The sequence below is a fragment of the Thermobia domestica genome, unplaced genomic scaffold (assembly GCF_964235325.1).
Source record: "Thermobia domestica unplaced genomic scaffold, izTheDome1.hap1.1 HAP1_SCAFFOLD_530, whole genome shotgun sequence".
Taxonomy (NCBI): domain Eukaryota; kingdom Metazoa; phylum Arthropoda; class Insecta; order Zygentoma; family Lepismatidae; genus Thermobia; species Thermobia domestica.
Window position 1 is genome coordinate 4473 of NW_027656240.1, and position 12812 is coordinate 17284.

General features: G+C 33.9%; 1 protein-coding gene across 1 annotated transcript; it reads right to left on the reverse strand.

Annotated features, from left to right (window-relative positions):
- Positions 1–5591: 5591 nt before the first annotated feature.
- Positions 5592–12453, reverse strand: LOC145677003 (uncharacterized; the record flags this gene model as incomplete). The annotated part of the gene is made up of 2 exons (XM_081747723.1): positions 12136–12453; positions 5592–8964 (listed from the first exon to the last, which is right to left on the reverse strand). A coding segment is annotated over exon 2 (3373 nt), but the record flags the coding sequence as incomplete, so codon positions are not given.
- Positions 12454–12812: the final 359 nt, after the last annotated feature.

Consider the following 12812-nt stretch of genomic DNA (forward strand, 5'->3'; position numbering starts at 1 on the left):
TTAAAGACCTCTACCTCTGATTGTATTTTTTGCACATATTCTTATTGTTTTCAGACAACATTTCTAAAAGCGTAATTTATCGTCAGCAAGAAAAGAAAAGGAAAGCCTCGGATAGTGGAATGTGTACTGTATATATATATATATATATATATATATATATATATATATATATACGTATTAGTATATAGTTTTATTTTATACGTCTCCTATTATTACACAATGTGCAGATATTGTCAAAGCGCAAGTAAATATGTATAACTCCCCGTTCTGCACTTAATAACTTGAAAGAAGTTCGGGGAAGGTAGTGTAACAGAAAGTGCAAACAGAAATGAGGGTTTAAAGGCATTTAATATTATTCCGTAGTAGTATGATTTTTTGTAAAAAAAAAAATATATATATATATATATATATCTAAACATACATATTCAATGATATAGTAAGAGGTTAGCAGCACTGATAGAACTGCAGAAAGTACAAAACCGTTAATAAGAAAGAGAGAGAGATGGTGGCCGCTTTTGTGCTTTTCATTGGCTAATTCCGAATTGCGCGCGAATACGTACGAGATTTCTTTCTTTTTCCTCTTCGCAGCCCAGATGTTGCCAATTAGAAGTTTTTAGTACTACATTTGTATGAAAATGTTGCCTTTAAGAAATGTGGTTTGCATACAGAGAAAAGAGCAAAATGAATATTTACCTTAGTGGGCATGAAAAAAGACGAAACATTTTGCAAGATGGACACACGAACTTCCTTAATGCAGGCGTTCAGTACATTATTGTAAAGAAAAAAACACTAAAAAGAATTACTTCAATATCCCTAGCAACATTCAACAATTCATAGAGAAAAATCTTTATTTTGAGAACAATGGAAAACTATGTAATTGTAGATAACTACTAAATTTAATGATTAAGGAAAACGTTTAGGCCCGGCCCTTCAGAAAGAAAGTGCACAGAATATTCTCTCATGGAAGCAATTGCAAAATCAACATTTTGTTTGCAGTTATAATTAGAGGATCTATATACAGGGTGTTCGAAAAAGAATGTATCCTCTTGAAAGAAAATATTCTCTGGGCCCCTAATCCTTTATATACCGAAAGGAAGTTTGTATAGCATTTTTTCTTACCTTCGTTAGAAGAATTGAAAGTGACTACTATCGTGACACGGGAGATATTTAATCGATAGTCGAATTACTCACATACTCGAATGAACACGTCTCTTGTAAGGAGAGGAAAGGCTTCTGTGATCCGCTATCGCAGCTGTGTCATATCTGCAGAGAATGTTAGGACACAAACGTGATCTTTGAGAGCCTCGTGAAAAGAAGTCGCATAGTATCATGTGTGGAGACATCGGGGCCATCTGAAGAACGCTTCATCATTAGGACCAAGGGCGAGTTACGAAACACTCTGGGATATATTTATTAACATAACTTCTCGTCATTCTGCAAGTGTGGTGGAGCTCCATCCTATTGGAAAAGGAAACCTCGGGAGCCCTCTTCATGTGTAGGTATCGTTCACATCTGAAGCATGTGAAGATAGATTACTGTACTATCGTGTACCTAAAATCATTTTCTACGAATACGAACATGTCTACACTGAAGGCAGTGCAGCTCTTTTTCTCTTTTTTTTGGTCATGTATTGTAACGCGGGGCAATGCACACAATAACATGTAATGTTGTGTATCATCATAAAGGGCCAGGGCGATGATTGGATCTTGATGGACGTGGAGAACTGATAGGTGATGTGAGTGGTATTGTGATCTATGGTTGTATGTTTACTGATGAATGCATAAGGAGAGGTGAAGGGGTTGCCTTTTTTTTTATGTCGATCGGGAGGGAAGCGATTGGGAAACTTTTGACTTTGTTTTTCAACCGAATATATTGATTGAATAGGTCGCCGACAATTTTACGGGGCGTCACGTCGTTGCCTTTTTCATGTCGATCGCGAGCGAAGCGAGCGTTTTTTTTTTTTTTTTTTTTTTTTTTTTTTTTTTTTTACCGACAATATGTATTGAATCGGTTGCCAACACCTTTAGGGGCGCGTCACGTCCTTCTTTCTGTGCTGATCGCGAGCGAAGCGAGCGCGAAATTTTTGACTTTTTTTTTTTTTTTTTTTTTTTTTTTTACCCACAATATTTATTCAATCGGTCGCCAACACTTTTAGGGGTGCGTCACGTCCTCTTTTCTCTGCTGATCGCGAGCGAAGCGAGCGCGAAATTTTGACCTTTTTTTCTCTTTTTAATTCTTTTTTTTCTTTAAGAAAAAATATTGATTTCATAGGTCGCGAACATTTTTACGGGATGCAACATCGTTTATTTGTTTTTCCAACCGTCTTTCTGTCTTGAGCCCCCGCCAAGTTAACTTTATGGTGGACAAAAACTATGTGCGGTGGGTTACCGCGGGGTTCTCCCGTTTCCTCCCACTTTCTTCATTCCACCACCATTTCAATCATTTCTCATAATCAGCGCCTCTTTTAGCCTAAGCGGCATAACGTGGGACGTAAAACAAAGATTTCCTTTAGTTGCTTTCTGTCTTGATTACGAGCGCGAAATTTTTTACTTTTTTTTTCTTTCTTTTGATATTATTCATTTAATAGGACGGCAACACCTTTACGGGCCGCCGCGTCGTCGTTTACACTTCTTCAGCCCATATTCTTTCTGCTTGTTCGTTTTCCGGCATCTTGTTATCACCGCCCGCGGCAATGCCTATGTCTTTCATCGCTTTTTGAAGCAAATCTTTAATAAATATGCACTCTCACATTTGTACTAATATGCATACCACAGTGGATAGACTGTAACTAGGAAAGCAGAAGCCTGCATATCATATTATTTAACAGTTGAAAGTGAACTGTCATTTTAAGTTTGATTTTGATCAGATGAGTGCAGTTCAACTCGTCGACAATTGTGAAGATTCTCGAGGTTAGGGACCATCCATTTTGTGCTTTGTAATGAAAATGGCTGCAGCCAAACTTCTCTGATCTGAATGAAACTTGGCATGATGATACATCTTGACCTGCTCTACAAGTTTATTTAGTATTTTCCGTTGCGCAGGCTTTTGCTTCTCCAGGTTCTCCCATGGAACTGAGAAACGTATTCAGTCGAACTTCTGCGGTAAGTCAGTATATCATCCTGAGAAGTTTGATCGAGATAGCAGAGGTTCGACTATTCGTTTTTCAATTCCATGTGATAAGTAGGAAAGGAGAGAAAACATGAGGATTTTAATGAACTTTTTCCTAATTAAGGATTAATTAAGCCGTATTTACTGGCCCGTATGGCCATATTTTGGTACTAAACGAAAGGGTTAACCCGAAATATAAGGATATTTTTGCATATTAATTAGGTAAAACTAGGTCATTTTAATATTTTTGCATATTAATTAGGTAAAACTAGATCATTTTTAATGATATGCATGAAAATTAGAGCATTTTAAGTGGGCGTGGCATTTTGATATCATTTTAATTGGAACATATATTTTTTTAATTATTCATAGCATGCTAATGTATGCAAATTTACCTGAATCGCGATTAATATTAATTTTGATAACCCTTTAATTATTTTTTATTGACCGGGGTATTATATACTATAATACATGTATAAATAAATAAATATAATATTTACTTACCGATGACGTCACCACATCCTTTGAAGAATCACATTGAACGAACTGCTCCGATTCTTTACGAAGAACGGTGATACCGGAACCGGATTTACGATTCCGAAATATTTATTGTAGAGAAATTTATAAGACTAGCACATCAAGTATTATTAAAAGAGGTAAAAGTATATGTACTATTGTCAAATATTTGATATGATATAGTACATGTATGCTTCCTTTATCTTATATTGAATACACATACTTATTTGATGTTTAATGAACATATATGCATAATACTTAATTAAAATGAAAGAGCGTCACATAAAGTATTATTAAAGCATGTAAAACGTATATGTATGATCGTTGAATACTTGATATGACGCAGTATATGTATTCTTCCTTTATCTTATATAGAATACACATACTTATTGATATGATATCTATTATTGGATGTATGGGAATAAAACACATTATTAAAATTGATACTATTTATTGTGTTGTTCATTGTTTAAATACAATATTGAAATTTTCAACAACAAAAAATCAATAATTTTAGTTTTTCATTTGTATATTTTTACATTATTTATATTTTCAAACATATATTTACATGAATTACTTTTCATTAATTGTAGTTTTTTCATGCATTTGCAACGGTGGTACTTTTATTTGTATATTTCCTATAATTGTTGTTTTTATTTGGGTATTTACAATATTGATATTTTCAATTCTATATTTTCAATATTAATGTTTTCATTTACATATTTACAATTTACATATTTACAATTTACATATTTACAATATTTACAAAACACTATTTACAATATACACTTTAATATCAGAATAATACGTGAAAATCTATTTGCAATATATAAAAATTAGGTGAAAATCTTATTTACAAAATACTATATTGTTTACAAAAGTGGGTGCGGTACAGCGTAGGTGATATAGGGATGATCAGTACTTGCGAGCGTAAAAGGAATCTTATAGTTTAGAATATTTATATGCTATATCCAGGTTGAGATAACGAAAATGTGTGATTACCCTAGATGTTTTCATACCATTTACACTAATATTTACATGTGCTAAATAAATAATTATATACAAACGCACATACACTCACACAACGCATTACAGGACAGGACTTTGGCTTCGATAACCATAAGGGATAGTACGGTAGTCGGTAATACTGTCAGGGTTTAAACGCTGTCTCTTGTTATTTACTTTACGATGAGTTTTTGTCTCAGGTCGTGATACAATGCTAAACCCAGTTTTACGCACAATCCTCCCTGGGAAGTTTAACTCTTTTTTCTCAATGTCATCGCGAACTAAATCATAAAAATGTTCAAAATTAATTTCTTCCCGCGTTCTACTGTCCAAAGTGATTCCCCTAATTTTATATACATAATCAAAATTCCCCGTCCCAATTTCTTTTAAACGGTACGCGTAATTTTTAGCCCCTAAGCCAATGAACATGTCAATTTCCCACCCTTCTGGAACTTCATTAGTTAGCTCTCCCAAGTAGGATCCGGTTGTAAGCTTGGGCTTAGCATCACGTCTTTGGACATACATAATGCTGTCCGTGTCACAATATAAAACATTGTTTGGTCCTGCTGCCGTCAATAGGTCATGAAGCCGAAGCCTTGCCCATGATGTAATAAACGCGGCAAGTACGACATTCGAGAACTTCCACGGTTTGTTTTCGTTCTCGATGTCCTTGTATGTGACAATCAAGTGTTCGTCACCAAGGGGCGTTACAGTTTGCACTTCATATTGCGGCGACAATAGGTATGTAAAAAATGTTTCTGGATTGTCAACAATTTTTGTCTGCGGTAAGTCTGTTCTCTGACCCCATTTTCCATACAGCGAATTGAGGAATATCTTAGCGATATACCTCAATCCCGGGTTCGATTCAATGTTTTCTTCTGTTAACTGTATGCCTTCATGGGCATAATAGTCTGCAATATATTTTTGCTGGTCTCCTTTGCTTTGACAGTGAGCAGGAAAACCTGAGGCTTCCTGCTTCATTTTTAGGAAGGAATTCACGTAGTCTTTAAACAGACTATTTGAATTATCCTCCTCGCCGCCAACCAGGTTAAATTCCCAAATTTCTATAATTTGCAGTATTTTGTATCCGGCTTGTATTGCTTTGTGAAGTTCTGGGGTGCAGAATGTACCAGTAATACTCCTGTCCTTATCGCAGTGCATGCAATTGTTGACATTTTCCTCCTCCATACATGTCTGGCACAGTCCGAAAAGTAATCGTCCGCCACCCACATATGGAAGAATCGGAAAATACAAATCATTTGGAGGCATGATGGTGCATTTGACTAACCCATGGATACTTTCCACGTCTGGAAAGTCTGGCCCCCTGTGTATTTTTGGCATACCTACTGGCAGCGGCTTACGAGCCATTACCCACGGGTAGAGACTTGTAACATCCAGATATTGAATGCTTTCGTCATCAGTGCATTCATACAACGCGTTGAAACATTCTGTGCGACCACCATTAAATGCATGCTTGGGGATCAAATGATCGACAATATCCCTACATTGAGTTCGAATGAACTCTTGAATGGACTTGTCCTTTCTCACTTGATCATCCCATTGGCATTCCCACATTTCAATGACATTAAGTCCTCGGCTACGTAGGTAATTTAATTTAATGATGGTTGCCTCATAACGTTGTTGCATAATTGCATGATGAGACGAGGATTCGTCAAGTTGTTCGTGACGTAATTCAGGATAACATGATTTACACGAGTGCCAGTAACATCCCATGAACTCAAAGACAGTCTTACTAGATGGTTCATATCCATCGACCTTATATTTCCCAAATCTTCTTTCGGTGCCATTTTCCGCAAATTGAATTTCAGTACCTCTTGTTTTCTTTAAATACCGCAACCATTGAAGTGCTTTTACACTTTGCTGATCGCGATAATCAAATCCAAGAGGTGGAATCACACCAATTGAATCTTTAGGTAAATATAGGGTGCAATAGACATGCATAGCAAGACTGGCTATTGTGCTTGAAGAAATGAAACACTGGATACCGCCAGTTTTCTCTTCGATCAAGTTTGAGAATTTTATGACACCCTCAGCTAAAATTCTTACGTCATTACGACAGTACGCGAGCATCTCTTTTTGGAGATCGTACTCCTCGCCACTTGCAGCACGTTCTTGGTGCCAGGCGATTAGCTGTGTTTTTTCTTCGGGGGACAAACTGTCGGGATCAAAATACTTAAGATCCGGAATTTTGCCTATGTAATTTTGATTAGCGGGTGTATTAAATAAATATGGAAAAGATCCCTTCCTTAAATTACCGCGCAAGCCTAAAGTTTTCGGGAGTTTTGATAATCTAACTCCCATGTAAAGATAACTATCTCGAAACACAATATGACCGTTCCCGACTTTCAACTCAGTAATCTTTTGCCCCGTCATTGTTAGATTTACAGGAACATGCTCGGTCTCTATAAGATATTTAGCTACAAAATGGATGTCATAACGACTCCCATTATGTGATAACACAATGACCTTCTCAAACCCTCGACGAGGTGTTAGCACAAACTTAACAAACCCATCAAGAGTTTTAAAATAAAACTCACGGTTTCCATTTTCATCCCCGCATGTTTGACATAAATCATCCAATGTGTTATCCTTGCACGAGTGACAAATTACCTGTGCACACACAAGATTTACTTCATGCTCTTGTTCCCCATTAGCATTCATATCCAGTAGCATAGTCTCTACGTCGAATATTATATACAAATACTTTTCAACTCGGGTAAGGCTTTGATTCTGAACATAACAAGTATGGTTTCGATCTACATGCATATTGCATGGTTTACACAACCGCTCACCACACTTGTGCTCAGATTTGCGACGCCTTAAATCAAACATTACGCCACAATCGTTACAAACCTTGACTAGGTCACATACACTCTTGCCACGTTTTGATACATCTTTATGATTGCTGAAACACTCATTCGATGAAAACAATCTATTGCAATCACTACATTCGCGTTTAATGTCAGAGGTAGATAATTCATGATACTTATCACAATACATGCACTTGGATTCACATTTGTGATAAATACCAGACTTATTATACCCCTGCAAACAATGTTCGCAAAAACCATCTGTTCCCAAAAGTTTACGGACGCTTCCAATTAATTGATAATGTGCATCTTCAAACAATAAATATATTTGCTTTCCACCCTTTATACCCGGATATAGCACATGAAATTCCCGACTATTAAGCTTCCTTTCAAAGACAATAATTTGGTACTTGGATGTGAGGTGGTTTTGAATTTTCTTTACATCTTCGAGAGTACATCCGTTTTGGGCACTAGCTTCAATTCCTAATTTTATGCATAATTTTATTGCTTTCCTTAATAAGCGTTCAGGATTCTTTTTCAATTCATATACTTGATGATGATTTTGATCAGCCCTTGCCATCCCAAGAATTACACTTTTTGGGAGACAATACACATCCTTCTCCATAGTAACCAATTTATCTTCTAAAAATTCACCCAATGGTGCATATTTTACAATGGTTCGATTCCGTCTTTTACCTCTTCCCTTTCGGAGATGCACACTATGCACCTTAAAGGTAACGTCACCTCCAATTAGGAACTCCTCATTACTGTTGAGGGTGTTTTCTACTACGGAGAGGAGAGCCTCCGGGTTCAATTGCGATTTTCTGCGCCAAGGCAAATAGATAGGCTTATTTAACTTCGAGGCAGTGCTCTCGATAGTCATTCCTACAAAGGTGTTCTGATCAACATCCTTTAATGTATGGGCCAATACGAAATCAAACAAATCTCGTACGTGTTTTTCCGGGTCTTCGATTCCATTACTACCCATACACTTAATGGTTACTTCCTTTCCCTTAATTCCAAAGTACGCATAATTACGGAATGCACTCTTCACAACTTGAAATTTTGACACACCCGTACCATACATTGTCATAGGTGATTCTTCAGAACTCGGGCCAGCCAAGTTTACAGGTTCACCTAATAGCTCGCCAGCGATTTCCGCAGACAACCCACTAGTTTTACCTGTTGAAATCAACTGTTTGAGCTTACCGCAAGCCTGACTTTTTATATCACCCACGCGAAAGAACCCTGTCCAATAAAGGTCGGTAATATCGGCAGCAGTTTCACACCCCGCCAAAATAAGTTGCTGAGCAATCCCATAGTGCTTAAATAATGCTTGCAACAGTCGATCATATTGCACATTACGTACACGCACCCCCATAGAATGATATTTTTCAACTACACGTTTCCATGTATAATATGTAGCATCTGGAGCGTCATATCCACAACGATCCTGAATGGCCAACAGGTCATTGAGTTCCTTAAGATTTTGTATGCGCGCCATCTGTAATCACAATATTATATTCCTCTATAAGAATATATATAAAATGCTATCTTCCTAAGTTACACCAATATATTGATAAAATAATATTAGGTTAACACTATATATTGATATTCAGTACACTGTACTCCAAAGATAAAGTTAATAATTCCTCTTGTAAATTATATTATTTCGTAACTTTTATAGTCTACCGACGATCCAGCTGAAAGTTTATCGGCAATTGCACTAATACTTCCCGATAACTATATTGATAAATTTTCCGTAACTTTTGCACTTTACCGTAGAAATTCTTCTAAGTTTATCGTCAAATCCTTAAACACTTTCCGGTAATTGTAATTTATAATCTAATGTAATAAAATTTTCTTCAATTGATCCACGCAACGTACAACCAGAAACGTCTTCACTGTTTCGCTGATTCTTCAATATTGACTGCCTGCGCAATTCGACCTCTCTTATATACATGCAGACTATTACAAATTCCAAGAATTCCACACGAAGTTTCACGAAGATTGTCAAGGTGTTCGAAAATCAGCTTACTGATAATTCTTCTTGAAGTTTGGTAACTAGAATTTTATGATATGATCCGCAATGTGTTTACCGAAGATATACTTCAAAGTTTAACGGTAAATCGTTCACTACTTTCCGCCAAAACAATTTACAATATCCCGTAATAAACTGTTGATCACAACACGGAGACTGCAATCAGGGACGTCTTTACCGTACAAATTCTTCTGCTATACTGACCGCCGCGCAATTTTCCCGTCGTTATATAGACTTAGTTATTACAAATTCCAAGAATTCTACCCAATTCCAAGAATTCAACACGAAGTTTGCCGAAGATTGCCGAAGATTCCCGATATTTTCTAAAATAGCAATCCTATAGTAACACTGCTTATTGGTGATTAAATGTTTATCCATTCACAGTTTCCGATAACACTAAATGACAAAATCCTGTAATTTTTATCTAGCTGTTGTATGTTTACAATTACAACTCGTAGTGTTCAATCAAAAACGTCTTCACCCTAACAGTGCTTCTTCTAAACTGAGGCCGCGCCGATTTCGCACGCTTTATATAGGCGCGAAACGTACTCTCGTACCCAGCTACATTTAGTTTGTAATCTCGTACCCAGACGCATTTAGTTTGTAATTTCGTACGCAATTGCATTAAGAAAAATTTCGTATCCATAATCGTTAGAATCTTGTGTTTATCACATGTTGAATTAATAATTATTATAATTTGTAACTTAAACGATAATCAAATATTAATTTCACAAAATAAAAGTTTTTTTCAAGCGTATAACTAACAACAAAAGTATAACAAAGAAAAATATCATCAAATTATTAAACAGTTCACACTCAAAGAGTGTTTTGAATTTTCAAAACAAGCGAGAGAATGAAAGAAAATAGAATCAGGTTAGTTATCTAGTTAGTTAAAACATAAATAGCATAGAAAAGAATTACTACCAAACACAAACAGAAGAAAGAAAGAAAAATAGAATCAGGTTAGTTATCTAGTTAGTTAAAATATAAAAAGAAAATACAAATAGTAGCAAACACAAACAAAAGAAGAAAGAACGAAAATAGAATCAAGTTAGTTATCTAGTTAGTTACAATATAAATAGCATAGAAAAGAATTACTACCAAACACAAACAGAAGAAAGAAAGAAAAATTAAGTTAGTTATCTAGTTAGTTACAATATAAAAGAAAATACAAATAGTAGCAAACAGAAACAGAAGAAAGAAAAAAATAAAATCGAGTTAGCTATCTAGTTAGTTACTTACAATATGAATATCATAGAAAAGAATTAGTACCAAACACAAACAGAAGAAAAGAAAGAAAAATAAAATCAGGTTAGTTATCTAGTTAGTTAAAATATCAATAGCATAGAAAAGAATTAGTACCAAACACAAACAGAGACAAGAGAAAAAAGAAAAAGAAAAGAAAAGAAAATAGAACCAAGATCGTCAATTATTACAAATCACTTAAAGAAAATATCAAACAAGAGAAAAAGTATAACAAAAAGAATTAATAGGAATAGTATAGAAAAATAGCAGAGATTAAATGAACTTAAAACCAAATAAAAAAGGTTAGAAAAATATAATTCCTTTAAAACAAATTATTTATCAGTTCACACTCAAAGAGTGTTTTGAATTTGCAACAAACGAAATATTTATTGGATCACGCTGTATAATTTTATTGGATCCCAACATTTTGTCAACAAGATTGTGTAACAAACGATAGAATACATAAACAGAGTTTCTGAAAGAATTTTTAATATATTCACAATCATAGATTGTTCCGAGTTTCCATAGGAATCGTACCAATTAAAATTGTAAAAAGTAAGGTGAAATGTATAAGCAAACAAAGGTAACACACATTAAATATTTTTGTTATAATGTAGTTTTTATGATACAATTTTAAACTTTGTTTTAATATATTTTGTAATGCATGATTTATTTATTACTAAAAATTAATCACTTGTAATGTTAGTCTTCATTAAGTATCTGTTAATGATATTTTTTATCTTCTACTTTGATACCCATTTATATTCTAACTGATAAAATTAAGAATGTCTTGTATTATTAAACTTTACAAATTTCTAATTTACTTGTAGCGATACTTTGAAATTGTTATACGTATAAAGAATGTACTTACATTATACTAAATTAAAAAATACAAGTTTAAAAAACGAAGGTGCAATTTTAAAACCAAAATGCAAAAACATAAAATTAAAAATGCAGAAATGTAAACTAAAAAGGTGAGTCATAAAATGAAAATCTAATTTTCAAAATTAAAAAATACAATTCACGAAAATGAAAATGCAAATTTTGAAAATTAAAAATAAAAGTTAAAAGGGAAAATGCATTTTCAAAACAAAATGCATAATGGAAACTTAAAAATTCAATTTGCGAAATTAAAAGTGTAACTTTGAAAAATAAAAATGTTTTGAAAAAATTTTTCTGCACACGTTCATCAAACTATGTTAATTGTAAAATTCAATTCTTCATAATTATGTCATTTTGTGTACTTAAACCTTTTATATATTCTTTATATTTGTTTTTCATTAGATTAAAATCCTGTTCTTTTTATTAATTCATCTATGTAACAAAATATTTTATTTTTTGTTTATTAACAACTTTTAAAGTTTGACAAAATTCTGTGTGAACACTTACCGCCGCTGGGCAAACAGGAAAAACCTTATCTAAATGTTCTTAGATGGTGTTACCCGAGTGTGGTAAATTCAGTTGATCAAACACGTGAATGCTGTAATAATAAAGAAACAATATTACTTTACATGAAAATTATATTTCAGAATGTAAATTTTGAAAATCTGTATTACTAAACTATATGTTTGGAAGATAATTTGTATGTAATGAAAGTATTTCAAACATTAAATGCATGCTGTCGAAATTTTTGGTATGCGTTTAACTTACACGTAACATATAATGAAAATATTTTTCTTGTAATTGTATATTTAAAATTACTTTGCATGTAATGAAAGTATATGATGCGATCATTTAACTATGTTGCATGCTACAATTTTTAAAGGAATGCATGTTGAAAAATATTTAAACATGACAAAACTTTAAATCAGAAATAAAAATTTAAACTGCTGTTAACAATTGTATGCTGAAAGTTATTGATGACAAAATTTCAAAGCAGAACAAAAAATTAAACTGCTGTTAACAGCTGTATGCTGAATAAACTTAAATGTATATTGTAAACAAAAATAAATTCAAAGAAAGATTTATACATTAAAAATACAAGCACGAAACAAATTTCATGACAAAAACTGTATGTTGTAAATGGAATCATGTTACAAAGTTTACGTTGCGCAAAACAAATGCAT